The sequence below is a fragment of the Suncus etruscus genome, chromosome 9, assembly GCF_024139225.1.
Source record: "Suncus etruscus isolate mSunEtr1 chromosome 9, mSunEtr1.pri.cur, whole genome shotgun sequence".
Classification (NCBI taxonomy): Eukaryota; Metazoa; Chordata; class Mammalia; order Eulipotyphla; family Soricidae; genus Suncus; species Suncus etruscus.
The window spans coordinates 12023179-12039537 of NC_064856.1; the positions used below are offsets into that span (position 1 = coordinate 12023179).

The 16359-nt window shown below is 49.0% G+C and overlaps 1 protein-coding gene and 1 non-coding gene across 2 annotated transcripts; both read right to left on the reverse strand.

Annotated features, from left to right (window-relative positions):
- Positions 1–1554: 1554 nt before the first annotated feature.
- Positions 1555–1718, reverse strand: LOC126019790 (U1 spliceosomal RNA). Its single transcript, XR_007499412.1, has one exon. It is a non-coding gene; the product is annotated as a U1 spliceosomal RNA (small nuclear RNA).
- A 2303-nt stretch (positions 1719–4021) lies between these two features.
- Positions 4022–7162, reverse strand: SRXN1 (sulfiredoxin 1). The gene is made up of 2 exons (XM_049779414.1): positions 6739–7162; positions 4022–4329 (listed from the first exon to the last, which is right to left on the reverse strand). Exons 1-2 carry the CDS (start codon positions 6946–6948, stop codon positions 4126–4128), a joined length of 414 nt encoding a protein of 137 aa, XP_049635371.1. The 5' UTR covers positions 6949–7162; the 3' UTR covers positions 4022–4125.
- Between the last annotated feature and the right edge of the window lie 9197 nt (positions 7163–16359).

The window sequence follows — 16359 nt, forward strand, 5'->3', positions numbered from 1 at the left end:
CATGTATACATTGGCTACACTAATAATGCTTTACATGGTCATATAGGAATGCAAAGTTTATATAAAGCAATAGCTTATGGCTACAAGATATTTTTACATTGAAGCACACTAAAACATGTGTTTGGGAATATCACCTATCCAGGGACATCCAGGCTACTCAGAAAATCCTCTATAGAAGCATAAAATAACAGGTACAAAAAATAACAGTCTCAATATTAAGAATTCCCAATCCCCATATCTGTTTCCTGAATATGGCTAACTATCAGTACGTTTTTAAAATAAATGTATATACTTAGCATTTTTAGTATGCTAACGATTGGATTGTTGTTTGTTAGTTTTTGGTCATGTTTTTTTTTTGGCTATGTTCAGACCTTACTCCTCTGGCTCTGTACTCAGGGATCGCTCCTGGCAGGGACCAAAATGTAGTGCAGGGCATTGAACTGCCAACCATACTATCTCTCCAGCCCGATATATTTGTGAGATTGAAAAATATATGTTAAAAAGTTTCCCATGAAGATTAAGGGGTTCCTACATATTGCCTTTTGCTGGACTCTAGTTCACTGGAATAGAATCTGCCCAGATTTTGATCAGGAAATCACAAGAGGCCTGACGGAAGGATCTGGACGCTTTCTGGAGGAGGAACCACCTTTGTAGAGCTTAAGACCAGAACTTTTAGTGTAGAGCACAGGAAGGAGACAGGTTGGGAGACTCTGTGTACCCCAAAGGTGAGCAGACAGGACAAGTAGAAGCTGAAGGGCCAGATTCATATCTAAATTTCCTACCAAGTCTGGCAGACCTCTCTGCACCCTTCCCGTTAGCGCTGATCCACCTTCCCACAGGCTGGAGAGTAGCGCCACCTTCAGGTGTAAGTAGGAAACGCAGCTCAGCCTCAGAACAAGTCAGCCAGCTCCTTTTTTTCCCTTCACAACCAACACTGACTACAACTTTTTTCCAAATCTCCCCGCCCCAGTGCCTGGTAATAATCCTTGCACCATCAGCGCCGGTCTTTATCTGCAAGAAATAAAAGTCCTTTAATGAAAGGGCAACCTCCATATTCCTCTTTCCCAGTGGGTTCAAGAAGTGATTGATTTCTCATGATAAGAAAATGCCACACGACAAGGATATCAAAGTATGTTCACTTCCTGGCACTTGCGACAAACTTTGGGAATACAGAGCCAATTCGTCAGCTTGCCAGAAGCCCATGGACAAGGACCTGTCCCATGTCCCTGTGGTGAATGAGCAAAAAGCTGGTCTAGAACATGGATCTCCAGCAGCTCAGACCAAGGCACCTTCTCCTCAGAGAGATGTGACCCTATTTTAAAACAACCCATACCATCTAGTCAATGGTCTCTGCCTGGGGTTGTTCTAGAACAGAAGCATCTGAGAGGTTGAGGAGCTTGTTAGAAGTTCGCAAAGCTTGGGCTTCACCCCAGACCCATTGAGGGGTGAGGTGTATTCCCCTGTGCTTGAAGCAAACACATTTGAGAACCAGACTCATTGGTCTAAAGCAATTATACCTCTCTCTTAAATTTTTATTTTGGAATGATTTTTTTTCAGGGGAGAGCGCGAATGCAGTCCCCCACTACCATAAATTACGCAGTCGAGTTTCCCACATTTGGGGAAATCGCAGAGGTCAGCACACCCGGAGTACAATGGGTAAGCCTCACCCTGGGGAAACCACCTTTGTGATCATGGTATTGCCCCTGCCAGGTAAGTATTGGAATGATTTTTAAGTTTCAGCAGAGGTACAAAGTGAATAGAGAGAATCCCAATGTCAACACTGGCATATTCAGACCCTAATCAGGTTTCTGGTTTTCTCACAAATTCCCCTGACCCTATCTCTGATCTACTCGGGGTACCACACAGGATTGAGGAATACTGAGCTGGCAATAATGAGGCTCCCAAGTGCCAAGTGACCAAGTTTCCTGGGCAAGGCAATGGGTGTGTGACCTGCTTCCCTTCACTTCCTCTCCTCCATGACAGGTTCAGAAACTCCCTCAGAACATCCTTATTGGCTTAACCATGCAGGCATTGATTCTCTCTCTACAGTAGGCCCAGCTCTGGAGAACAAGTTCCATGGCCACCTTCTCTACACCTCTAGAGTCACCAGGACAATGTCCTCATAACTTGAGTCTAGGCAGAGCAAGGCTCTGTGCTGAGAAACAGTGAGCAAGACTGTTTGCATATTTAAATCATTTATGAGATGGAAAATGACACCAAGTTCATGCAGTTTATCCAGGAGGTACATCCTGAGGAGTATTTCCTCCCTCCTGGAATCTGGGCCAGTCCTATTATTTGTTCTGGCCAGAATTTCTCAAAGTGATCTGTATGGCTTTGGGGGTTGGGATTTAAAGTCTTAAAAAGAGATTGTACAGGGGCTGGAGCAGTGGTGTGGAGTGATAAGGTGTCTGCCGTGCCGGTGCTAGTCTAGGACTGACCGCGGTTTGATCCCCTAGCATCCCATATGGTCCCCCAAGGCAGGAGCGATTTCTGAGCACATAGTCAGGATTAACCACTGATCATCACTGGGTATGGACCAAAAACTAAGAGAGAGAGAGAGAGAAAGAGAGAGAGAGATTGTACAGTGCAGAAGGAGCTTCCTTGCATGTGGCAGTGTAGGTTTGATCTCTACCACCCCAGATGGTTCCCCAGGCCCTGCCAGGAGTGATTCCTTAGCACAGAGTCAGGAGTAAGTATGCCCCCAGCACTTCCAGGTATGGCTCCAAACCTAAAACAAAATAAAACAATAAGTAAAAAGGCTTTGAGTGGGCTGGAGAGAGAATACAGCAGGTAGGGGTGCTTGCCTTGTATGTGACCAACCCCTGGCATCCCATATGGTCTCCTGTACCCCGCCTGAATATTTCCTAAGCACAAAGCCAGGAGTAAGTTCTGAGAAGGCCAGGTATGGCCCAAAACAAAATAAAAGCCATCCAGCATCTGCTCTTCCTTCCTCTTGGAATCCTGAGAGTTCATGCTGGTAGTTTTTCTGCTGGAGAATACTTGGACTAGAAATGAGTTATTCGACTGCACCAGTGACTAAGGCTAGCCTATATCCAGTCTCATCAGACATTAGTTACTGATGGTATGTAGTCCCATAAGAGACCCTGGGTGAGGTCAGCAGAATTGTTGGAAAGAGGCCAGCCCAACTACCACTTCACAAAATTATGAGCTAAAAACCATTTTTTAATTAAGAAAACTTAAATTATTTACATAGGGGCCAGCCCTGGCAATATTCCCCCCTCCCTTCCCAATGGCTCATTGCTTGAGCTTTGGCAGTGCTTAGAAGTTCATGTGATACTGGGGATAAAACCTAGGGCCACACACATGCAGTATTAGATCTTCAGTTCTCTTCCCAGCCCAAGTACCTTGCTCTGAACTGTTAAGTTTGGGGATGGTTTGTTACACAGCAAGGGCTACCTGACACAATTCCTTCTTGTTCTTCTCAGCCATGAGATTTCAATTTTATTTCAGGAAGGCATGGGCTAGCCCTAGGAAATAGGGTATGATTATTGTACTTAGTGTGACAATTCTTAGCAGCACAGGTTGGCATTGGTAGCTGGTTTGTGCCAAGGGAATGTACAAGAATAGCAAATAGGAAAGAGACTCCTGATAAAGGTTTGATAGCAGGTCCAGCTGGTTTGGCCTTTTCTCCTTTTTCATCACTCTTTTCTTCCTGGGATACAGACATTTATGGATGGAGAGCAGCTGTCTTGGAGCCAGGAAATGAGGGAAAGGTTAAAAGGACCACAGAACTTGGAGCCCCACCTCCTCTGAGTTGTTCAACCAACATCATTAGACACTGTGGACAGTATTCACGCTAACAGTAAAACAGACTGCAACTGGTTCCCGTGTAGTAAGCTAGCCTTCCTTTACGGACAGCCAGGGTATTCGACACAGGGGGTATTTAGGACTGAAATGAAGAGGGATCCTTGTCCTTGGGAATCTGGAGCCTGCAGCCATCTCTGAAGTAGTCCTCCACAGCCAGGCTAAGCCCCACTGTTAGAGAAGTGAGGTGTGGGTCCCCCATGGAAAGGCTGTCCTCTTGCTCCACCTCCTTCAGTTCTAGCTCTTGGATGCCATATGTCTTCTGGGCCCTTGAGTGTGGTGGCAGGTGACCAGGTGCTGCTACTGTAAGTCTGGTGTGGAGGCACCCAGGTACACCCTTAGGTCCGAGATGGTGGACTGGACAAGCTTGGCAGGGATTGTCTCTCGCTGCAGTTGCTGGTATGCTGCATAGCGGTGGCAGCCACCAAAGGAATAGAAGTAGTCCCCCCCTTGGGCCCCTTTGATCCAAAGGACATCGATGGGGGGTACACTGTCTGGGTCCTCCTGAAGAGAAAAAGCACAGGGTGAGAATGTATGGTACCACACTCAACAGTTAGAACTTTTTGTTGTTGTTGTTGTTTGGGGGTCACATCCGGCACTGCTCAGGGGGTACTCCTGGCTCTTTGCTCAGAAATCACTCCTGGCAAGCTCTGGAGACCTTATGGGATGCTAGGAATCGAACCACCATTCACCCTGGGTCAGCCTCAGGCAAGACAAACACCCTACCATTGTGCTATCTCCCCAGTCCCTGAACTTTTGTTTTTTGGCCTCTGAAGTGGTGCTCAGGGGGAGCCATGATGGTTCTCCATCAACTGGGTGGTAGGGTTAGCCTATGAGGAATCCAAGGATAGGATAGCAAGTAGGGCACTTGTCTTGACATAGCTAACCTGGGTTTGATCCACAGCATCTCATATGGTCCTTCAAACCCACTATATGACCCCTGAATGCAGAACCAGTAGTATCTCCTGAGCACTACTGGGTATGACCAATTCCCCCATTCCCCAGAAAAAAGAAAATCTGAGGATGTGGGCCCAGATCCATAGTACAGCAGGTAGATTGTTTCCCTTGCAAGCAACTGAACTCAGGTTCAGTCCCCGGCATCCCATATGGTCCCCTGAGCACCACCAGGAGTAATCCCCTGAGCATCATAAGAGCCCAGGGAAATGGGCAGCTGTTATAAATCCAGATTTCTCCTACCTGGTGTGACACAGAACATTGATCAACACAGCCAGTGCTTCTAGCAGTTTGGCTCTGTCCTAGGTCAGAGCCTAGGACACAGCTCCTGTGTCCATGTGGCATCAGCCTCACAGAGCAGAAGGAAGGAGCTAATGATACTGTGTGCTATACAGTTGACAGTACAGGTGGTACTACAGGGACGAGGCCCAGAAGTTCTTCCTGAAGGAAAGTGGAGCAGAGAGAATGCAGAGGGGATCCTCCTGGGATGGAGTCAGCTGGGAAGATGAGTGTATAGTCTCTCTCTTTTTTTTTCTTTTTTGGTTTTTGCATCACACATGGCAGTGCTTAGGGGTTACTCCTAGATCTGTGCACAGAAATTGCCCGTGGCAGGCTTGGGGAACCATAAGGGATGCCGGGACTCGAATCCGGTCTGTCCCGGGTCATTAGAGTGCAAGGCAAATGCCCTACCGATGTGCTATCTCTCCAGCCCAGATAGTCTCTCATCTATAGATGAGCCATTGGCAGAGTTTAGACCCACGACAGTTCACATCCATCTGCTAAGTGTGAATATCCAGACTGGCCTCTTAGAGCTGTGCAGTGAAATGAGTGAATGCGTAGAAAGTGCTCAATGAGAGATAGGACAGTAGGTAGAAAGCTTGCCTTATTCGTAGTTGACCGGGTTCAATCCCTGGCATCACATATGGTTTCCTGAGCCTCGCCACGAGTGATCTCTGAGTGCAGAGCCTAGACTAAGCCCTGAGCTTAGATATGTTAGATATGACCCAAAGCCAAATAACCAAAGGGAAAGGCAGAGAAATGCGTTCTGGACTGTGGGCTGGCCAGACAGGAGGTCCCTATGCCAGTAGAGGCGGCCAGACACAGAGACAGGAAGAGATCTTCTGCAAAAATACAAAAATAAAAACAAAAAACAAAATCCCCACCAGACCAAACAAAAACGCCTGGAGCAGAAGACAGCACTTCGTAGAACCTGAACGTTGTGGCTGACCAGTCCTCGCCCAGAAGATGCGACACACGCATAAGCATGGGTCAGCTCTACCATTTTTTATCTGTCTGTTTTATTTTGTTTTGGGGCCACACCCTGCAAATTCAGGGTTACTCCGGGCTCTACACTCAAGAATTACTCCTGACGTTGCTTGGAGGGCCAAATGGGATGCCTGGAATTGATCCGGTCGGCTGTGTGCAAGGCAAATGCCCTACCTGCTGTACTACCTCTCCAGACCCAATAATTCTAGTTGTTGTTTTTTTCCCCATGTTGTACTACATTTTTGGGGGGTCACTCCCGGCAGCGTTCAGGGGTTCCTCCTGGCTCTCCGCTCAGAAATCGCTTCTGGCAGGCTCAGGGGACCATATGGGATGCCAGGATTCGAACCACCGTCCTTCTGCATGTAAGGCAAACGCCCTACCTTCATGCTATCTATCAGGCCCATGTTGTACCACTTTTTAAAGCTTGACCTTGAGCAAGGCACTTGGAGCCTCCGGTGCCTCAGTTTCCTCCTCTGCCGGTGGATGGGGTTCAGTCTAATATTGGATCCCAAAGGCTGCCAAGAAGGAGCAGGCCAGGTTCAACGGTGGGAACGGAGGCCCGGGTAGACCCACGGACGCTTGCTCAAGGTCATCCCGCGACTGCTGAGCTCCCGGGGGACCCTGAACCCCGGTGTCAGGCGTCGGGCGCGACCTCCCTCCCTTCTTCCATCTCCTCCCTCCCGGGGTCCTCACCCGGATCGTGTCCACGAGGCTCTGCACCTTGGCGGGGTCCAGGACGGACGGCAGCGGCCGGATGAGCACCCGCAGGGGCACGTTGTGCACGGCGGCGATGCAGCCCGAGTGGATGCTGCCGCCCGGCGCGCCCTCGCTGGGCCCGGGTCCCTCGGGGGCTCCCCGGCGCGCCCCGGACCTGCCCAGCGCTCCTCCTGCACGCAAACCCATGGCGGCTGCGGCTGCGACTGTTGGGGACACGCCTGGGCCACCCGAGCTTTAACCCGGCCCGGGCGGGACCATTACGCGCGCGCGGGCGGGGAGAGGCCGGGCCCGGGCCGCGCGCGCTTGGGCACCGACCCCGACCCTTGGCATCCCGGCGATCCCCACCCGCCCTGCGGCCCTGTTCCCCTTGGGGGTGCCCGGAGACCCGCGCGATCCCCGAATCTCCGCTGGGGGGGAGCGGCCACCACTTGGGGCGTCCGGCCAGTGGACGCGCCCGGGCGGGCGGGCCTGGCTGACTCAGGGTGAGTTTGCAGGTCGCCGGGCCAGTGGCTGTGACGCACAATCGGGGTGACTCAGGCCCGCGGGAGGCCCGGCGCGGGGAGGCGGGCGGGGGCGGCCGGACCTGCAGCGACAGGATGAGTCGGCACAACTCTTGGGGGCCCGGTCCTGCCCGCCCCCGATCGCGGGGATACGAGAGGAGAGCTGCGCGCTGCAGTGGTGCCTGAATGCCACCCCCTTGGGCACGCTGCCTTGCAGGGTTGGAGACGTCACAGGCACCTCCGAGGAGGCTTGGGCATCTGCTCAGGGTCACGGAGCTTGTAAGGAGCTGGACCGCACTCAGGGTCTTCCCCCCCACCCCCCACCCCGACCCCACGTCCGCCTTCCACCTTAGTGCGCTTTTCTGCCTCTCTGGCTCGAGAAAGTCTTTAGGAATCTTCTGGACTCCGCCCGCAAGGCCACACGCACTGTCTCTGCATTTTCATTAGGAAGCCTTGGGAATTGGGATCCTCTTGGCCCCGAGAAATGGAATCCAGTCTGTAGTTTCAGGTCTCAGGGCTGCTGGCTGCCCGACTTTCTACCCCCAAAACAGCTGGCCACCCAGCTTGCCTCTCTGCTCTTCCACTGTCTTTCGGGGCCCAGAGAAAGGGGGCCCAGGCTCCGGGTTGAAATTCCAGAGAGTCACTAGCATTTGGGCCATTCCAAAGCACTGACGCAGTTGTGCCTCGGTTGAGAAGCCATCTGGCTACTTTCTGGCTCTCGGGTCTTAAGCTTACATTTCTCAGCTTCAACCTCCTCTTCTGTAAAAACAGAGGAGAGGAGAAAAACGAGAGAGAGAGAGAGAGAGAGAGAGAGAGAGAGAGAGAGAGAGAGAGAGAGAGAGAGAGAGAGAGAGAGAGAGAGAGAGAGAGACCAGCCTCTTCTGTAAAAACAGAGGAGAGGAGAAAAACGAGAGAGAGAGAGAGAGAGAGAGAGAGAGAGAGAGAGAGAGAGAGAGAGAGAGAGAGAGAGAGACCAGCGTTTCCTTAAAAGATAATCAAAGAAGGCTGGAGAGATAGCACAGCGGTGTTTAGGGGGGCCGGAGAGATAGCACAGCGGCCTTTGCCTTGCAAGCAGCCAACCCAGGACCTAAGGTGGTTGGTTCTAATCCTGGCGTCCCATATGGTCCTCCGTGCCTGCCAGGGGCTATTTCTGAGCAGATAGCCAGGAGTAACCCCTGAGCACCGCCAGGTGTGGCCCCAAAACCAAAAAAAAAAAAAAAAAAAAAAAAAAAAAAAAAAACTTAATCAAGGAAGATGGTTGTCTTTATGATAAACTATGGGAGTGCTACTGAATGGAAGCCATGTTCCACTGATGGCATCAGGAAAGACTTCCTGGAGGAGGGGCCCTTTCAACGGGAAAAACTGGAAAACTGGCCCTTTTCAGGCTTGGAAAGGACAGGGAAAGAAGCAGATAGTGGTTTGGGTATTGAATCTGGGATCATCTGAAAACAGGAATTTGAATGCTGGGTCCCCCTCCCCCTGCCCACTAGCTCTGTGACACAGTGGGCGTGATAGTTCTCAACTTTTCTTGGCCTTGGTTTCTTCTGTGGTTTGCCAGTGAGAATGCATGAGAGCACCACACAAGCTCCCGGTATGTAGAAAGAGCTGAGTCAAAGGTAGATATGAAGGACATTCCAGCCACAGCAACAGCTGAGTAGATGCAAAGATGGGGGCAGCTCTACACTCTGCTGAAGACAGGCGCGCCTGCTGCTTCTCCTCATCCAGCTGGCACTGGCATGAGAAACATTAGCTGTACTCTCATTGGAGAAAGCTAGAGGAGAGAGACCCTGAAGAAAAGCCAACACCTACCAAAGGGGGTGTGCACACCACTCTGCAGTTCTGAGGAAAAAGCACATAAGAGATCGGCAAATATCAGGTAATACCCTGCGTTACCATGGATGGCCATTCATGGGTTCTGAGTGCCTTGCCAGCCACACAATGCGGAGTCCATTATGAACTGGACCCGAGTCATTTCCTTTCTGCAGTACCAGTCAGGAGCCCCCAGGAGCATCTATAGCATTGTCTCAAGATGGAAAACTGGCCTCCTCGCCTCAGCTCCAGAGTTAGAGGATGAGGGAATTGCATCAAGAAGGAAGCTGGCCCATCTCAACCACTTCCTCATTACAGAAAGTAAGAAGAGGCAGAAGAACAGCCACTGGGATGGAAAAACAAAATTTGGATGGCAATAAAATCATCATGGTGGGTCCAGTGAGGCCCAACTCTTGGAACCTGTTCCAGGTACAGAGCTGTGGTTCAACTTAAGCAGTAAGATTTGTGTTTCATATAATATGATGCTTGGAGATACGTGTATCTGAGGTTGGTGATCGATAGTTGAACAATGCCATCGAACAGCCAGGTTTTCCCATATCTCCTTCATGTTCTGGTTTTACCTCCAGGCTTGACCCCTTCATGGTCATGATCCTTGGATGGCTGCTATAGCTCCAAGTTTCACATCACCATACTGCAGACTTCAAAGTTCGATATTAGGATATCAACATCCTTTTGTTTTCTTCCTCTCTTGTGAGAACCACATGCAGTAGTGCTCAGAGTGCTAGGGGGATTGGAGAGACCCAGATTTGGGGGATCAAACTCAAAGCCTCATGCCCCAAAGTTTGTACTGTACCACTTGAGCCATGTACCAGGCCTCGTTTTGTGCTTGCTTTTGGGGGAGGAGGATTAGGCTATACCCAGCTGTGCTCAGGGCTTAGTTCTGGCTCTGCACTCAAGAATCACTCCTAATGGACTTGGGGGAACATACGAGATGCTGGGGATCAATTCTGGGTTGGCCTTGTGCAGATGCAGAGCAGGTAGCCTACCCCCTATACTATTTCTCCAGCAAACCACCCCCTTCCCCGCCCGGCTTTGTGCTTCTTTTCAAGAGTGAAGAGACTAGGGACTGGAGAGATAGCACAGTGACAGGGCATTTTGTCTTGCATGCAGCCAACCCAGGATGAACTCCAGTTTGATTCCCGGCATCCCATATGGTCCCGAGCCTGCCAGGAGCGATTTCTAAGCACAGAGCCAGGGGTAACCCCTAAGTGTTGCTGGGTGTGACCCAAAAACCAAAAAAAAAATTATGAATGAATGAAAGAACTACCTCTACTCCCCCCAGCTCTACCCTCCCTACTGTTTCCTCACATCTCATTTGCAGTTGTTAGGTCACATGATCATGCCTAACCAGTCCTTGGCAAGGGGAGGGGAATTCTCCCCTTTTGGCTTAGCTACATTGGCACTCACTCTGGATTCGAGGGCTTGGCCTCCCAGGAAACACTGATCCTTGGACAGAGTGGCAAGTTCTGATGCTTGGTGTCTAGTTTTCCTGGGGGTGGAAGAACCTTTATCAGCTGACTCTCAGGACTGTGGTTGATAGGGATAGGGGTAGCAAGGTGGTGGTGGAATGGAAAGTTCCATCATAAGGAGCCTGAGAGATATGATAGTGTATAAGTGCTTTTGTTACATCTTAAACTTGCCTGTGTTTGATCCCTGGCACTTCAAAAGGTCCCCATTCACTGACAGGATGATTTCTCAGCTTAGAGCCAGGAGTAAGTTCTGAGCACTGCTGGGTGTGGCCCAAAAATAAAATTCAAAACAAGACTATTACATTGGCCTACCTGGCCTTGAATCAACGACAACATGCTTCTAAGAGTGAGTATCCCAAGAGAACCTGGCAGAAACTTTCTGGTCTTTTTCAATCCAGTCTTAGAAAACATGGCACCAATTCTGTACATGGCACTCTCTTTGCAGAAGCTGCCACAAGGCCTCTAGGCCTGAGGGACATGATGGAGACTCAGGGAGAAGTAAGAGTCTGAAAGTGTCCATTGAAAGTTGGAAAGTGGGAGGTTCTGTGGCCACCATGGGAGGCACAAAGGTGCTGATGCCAAGAAGGACAAGGAGAGGGAGAAATGCCAATGCCAGGCCTGCTAATCAGGTCTGCTGGGCGGGCCTCTAAGGATCATTCTTTTTTTTTTTTTTTTTGTGGTTTTTGGGTCACACCCGGCAGTGCTCAAGGGTTATTCCTGGCTCCATGCTCAGAAATTGCTCCTGGCAGGCACGGGGGACCATATGGGACGCCGGGATTCGAACGGATGACCTTCTGCATGAAAGGCAAACGCCTTACCTCCATGCTATCTCTCCGGCCCCCTAAGGATCATTCTTGCTAGGGACAAACCAATCTTCCTCTGTGTGAATTAACCTCTGATGGAAGGGAAAGTGGGGTGCTGTGTAATTTATTCACAGAGTTGTGTTTGTCCCGGTTGGAGGGAACCCCAGAGGGTTAAATCGCTGCCACTTCTGGGCTGCTCTGGACTTGAACTGTGCAAGTTTCAGAGGATAAAGCCATCTGCTGGGGGTGGGTGGCACAAGGGAATTAGAGGAAGAACATCAATAAATTCCTTTTTGATCCAAACCAGCTGGAGTCCATGTTTCTGGTCTGTAACAAAAGGGTCTTGCTTCCTGCTCCCCGGCCACCTGTCAGGCTCCCCCACCTGACTGGTCCAGGAGGCAGGATTGCCCTTTGTCTTTTTTGGTGGAGAATCTCTTCTACTCTAGAGAGCAAAGGACTTTCTTAAATATTTGAGAAGACAAAAGAATTGCTATGTCACCAAACAGCAAAGATCTTGTAGTCCCCCTGTCCTAAAACGTTCTTGTCCATTTCTGTAGCTTGGGGGCTGGAGTTATAGATTCTGTCTTGTTGCTGGTTTCATTTTTTTCTATTTTCCTCTATCAATTCTGTGTCCCATCTACATATTCCTATGTTCCTGTCCTTGTTCTAGGCAAAAGGTTTCTCTTTCTTGCAGCCTTGGGGCTTACTGAGCATCTCCTTGAGCTTCCAAAGCTTTTTGCTTAAATTTCCTTTGCTCATTATCACAGGATGGCTGTCAATGCATGCTAAATCTGCATCCTCCTTTACTCTTGTTTAAATTAGCTGGGTATGTGTGTGAAAAGCATTTCTTGAGGCTGGAGAGATAGCATGAAGGTAGGCATTTGCCTTGCAAGCAGCCGATCCAGGACCAAAGGTGGTTGGTTCGAATCCCCGTGTCCCATATGGTCCCCCGTGCCTGCTGGGAGCTATTTCTGAACAGACAGCCAGGAGTAACCCCTGAGCACGCCGGGTGTGACCCAAAAAACCAAAAAAACAAAACAAAAAAAAAGAAAACAAACAAATGAAGTAAACAGTGAGTTCTCTAAGTCTGAGACATATCTCTCATATTATAGGGCCTTTGGGAGCCTGCGGGAGAGGAAGTTTCCAAGTTCTAGTCAAATGCCGCATCTGACTAGAACCAATCAACTCTGGCCACAGGGACAGTCTTTCTAAAAAGCATATGTCATCATTATTGATTATGACTTAAAGGTGTATATTCATTAAAAAATAATTATTGGTTATCTGCCATCTACTGGGCACTGTGCTAGACCAGGAGATTTAATGATGAGTAAAAAGACACTTTGGTCTATGTCTCAGGTTGTGTATAGTTTAGTGGGGGAGCCCTATAATGGCCAAATTATCACATAGATGGATGGTAAAGAGTTGGATGATGACAGGAGAAAGGAATGAACAGCATATGGCCCTTGAGAAAGGGACCACCCACAAGTAGGTGAAGTATGAAAAGTATGTAAAGGCATAGGGTGCAGATGGGGTATGTTACTGGGGGGCAAAGAACCTGCAGCAGGAGTCAGGGAAAAAGCTAAAAGAAGCAGCTGGAGTGAAGCAGCACATGGTTGAAGCTGAGGTAATGTAAAAGTTCAGACCAGGAAGTGCTTCAAAAGTCACCCCTTGGGGCCAGAGAGACAGTACAGTGAGTAAGGCAGTTTGCCTTGCATTCGATCTGCCTGGGTTTAATCCCTACTAATCATTCTTGGCAGGGCTTGGCACTCACTCATGCACTGCAAGAGTGACCTGAAGCATAGAGCTAGGAATAAGTTCTAAGCACAGCTGGGTATGGCCCTTGCCCCTCCAAAAAATGTTTCCACTTTTCCCCAGACACCATTGGAAATCATAGAAATGTTTTCTGCGTGGAAGGAAGGGGGAATGGGAGTGATTAGATCAGATCTGCATTTCTCTTGCTGCGTGGTGAGAGGAGGGAAGCCTACAGAATGGATGCAGAGAAGACTGGCCCAGTTGCCCAGGTTACAGCTAATAGTTGCTGTGGACCTGGGTGGGGACCAAGAAGGAGAGGAAAAATCAAGAGAAGCAACTGATAGATTGGACAGGAGGATGGGAGTGACACAACTGGAAGACATGCTTCCTGGGTTTTGTGGGTACAAAACTGAGTTGGTGCTCAGCTATTCATGGAGATGGAAAACCAAATTCTGACTTTAGCCCCTGGGCTGGTCCATGGTGCTTTAGGGATACCAAGTGGAGGTACATAATGGAGGTGCTGCTGAGAGACAAGGTTGGAATTTTCTGTGTCAGTCTGAGTCATCTGCGTGTGGGTGGAAATTGAAGTCAGCAGAGACTGAGATTGTTTCATGAACGGTGCAGTGAGGAGAGTGTCAAGGAGAGAAGCTCATAAAGCATGAAAGAAGAAAAAGGGGGTAGATTCTGTTCCTTCTCGGAGTCTGAAACAGTGACATTGCTAGATGGAATAGCCAGAGAGGCAAGTGGAAGACCTCAAAGTCACGTCTTGGTGGCTCTGTATTGAGGGAATGGTGCAAAACTGAATTGCTTTGCCAATTGAGGCACTCTGAGACATAATTAGCTGATTCACAATAAAGACATTCATCAGACACCCTGCATGAATTCCAAAGGCATTTGCTGAGTGGACTTCAGGGTGATCACTTGAGGCTCCCTGATGTCACCAGAATTATAGACTTTTCCCATATCTCTGCTCTGCCCTCCAGGGTATGGACTCAACTAAGTAAGGCTGGTTCTCTTCTCCATCCTAAGATGACAAGCTTCCTTGTTCGTCATCATCCAGGGGACAAAGATGAAGATTCTCTACCCTTAAGAGAGGGAGAAGTAAAGTTTCTCACTTCTTTCCAGCCAAATCTTTCCTTAAGTCTCACTGTTCTGAACTAGACATATCCCTACATCTCAATTTGTGGGGGATGGGATTATTCTTAGATTAGTTAAGAAGACCATTCTTTAAGCCAGTATTCAGATCCACAATTGCAAGGCTGTCAGTCTGGGAGGGTGGACTGGGATGGATGGCAGACCACTGCAACTGGAGGGGCATATCAAAGGACACCAGCATCCATTTACATCACCCCTTAATAATGACTTTTAATTGTATGTTGGAGACTCAATAACACTATATCCAAGAAATGTACTTTCTTGGAAGTTGGATGGTGAAACTAAGATGCCTTGTCTTTTTCTTCACTACTGGCAAGATGGTCATGTAGGTACTAAATTTTCTGTGTTGAACTATCAGCATAGCAGGAGTCAGCTGAAAGGTAGTGAAGCCAGAGAGACAATACATGGGCTAAGGCACTTGCCTTGCACATGGCCAGAGCATCACCAGTGATCCATGAACACAGAACCAGAAGTAAGCCCTGCACACTGTTGGATGTGGCCCTAAAACAAACAAACAAACAAAAATAAAATAAAAGGAATGGTAGGAGCTTCCTGTGCAATGGATCATTAACTTGGTAGTCATTTCAGTGAGGGTCTTGACCTCCTTGTTTGATTGTGGAAGTGTCAGTTCTGTAGAGGTTTTTTTTTTGGGGGGGGGAGAGGAGGAAAGAGACGAAGGTTGTCTAGCTGAGGCTCTACCCCTCAATTGTTAGCCCCCTCAATTGTTAACACTTGTAACAATTTTGTCAACAGTTAATTTTCTATAAAATACTTTCTGCTCCAGAGGGATCCAATACCAGGAATTAGATGTCTATAAAATGCTGCTAGAATGGGTTCTGAAACAAAACAAATAGAATGAAAACACAAGCCAGTCAGGACTGCATGTCACTACAAGGCCAGATTGAAGACCTTGTTCTGTTCTGCTTTCAAGGCCAGCCAGAGACTGCTAGCCGAGATCAGATGTGCTCAGCTGAGATGTTGTCCAGAGATGTGTGAAGAAAAAAGAGCAAAAGGCAAGGTGAGGAAAAAGTAAAAGCTGACTGCAGGACCTACAAAAAGGAAGAAACCAGAAGGTTTGTCTAGGAAAATAGGGTGTAATCCCACAGCCCTCACATTCCTGCCTAGAGGACATTCAGCCTGCAGGTCTGCAGACATTGAGGGCCTCACCTCTTGGTGAATCTGAGATGGGAAGTAGAGTTAAATTTCATGACCTTAGTGATCCTTCAGTGAGGCAGGGACAGATTTGCATGTTAAAAGGTCACTAAGGCCAGTGGAAGGGAGGAAAGGTTGATGGTCCAAGATCCTGTTATCACAGGAACAACCTTGCCAGAGGAGCCATCTTATTGCACATTTGCACTGGTTGCCTGTGTACAGGGCCAGTGTGCTGCTTCTCCCCACCCCAGACTCAGGGAATGAAGTAGGGGAAGGACAAAGAGAAGTGGAAGAACACACAGGTAGTTAAAATGGCTACTAGGGGGCAGATCCAGCCAGGTTGTACCTGTTTGGCAGGTGTGGTTAAGTTTGAGTCGCAAGAATCTAAGGCAAGGCATTCTTACCTGTTAGTTAACCAGGCCTAGTCTGACTATTGAATCGTTGACTTCAAGGTGTGTGTGTGTGTGTGTGTGTGTGTGTGTGTGTGTGTGTGTGTGTGTGTGTTAGCCTGACATCCAAAGGACCCTTGTTGATGTTTGGGGATTCCTTCCCTGAAGCTGTGTGACCTATATAGGTCAAGCTACCAGGAGAAAAACAAGGTAAATTCCAGAGTCCCTCACATGTTCACCGCTTCCCTCCCTCCCTTCCCGTTCGTTCCTTGGATCACCAGGTCTAGAGGCACAGGTTGAGTGGCCAAAGTCCCTTTAATATCCCTGAATTGCGTTACAAGTAATACTGCTGGAGGTGAGGAAGAGGTGGGGATCAGGGGTGGGCGTTGAGGGTGGGGGACGGGGAAGAGAGGGGGAGCGCCTAGCGCTCATACAAAATATGGCCAAAAGGCGTAGCATGCATGGAAAATTATTGCTGTCGGAAGTTCCTATCTACAGGGTCAACACCCTCCGTCATTGCTTCTGCGGCCCCTCTCTCCCTCCCCCT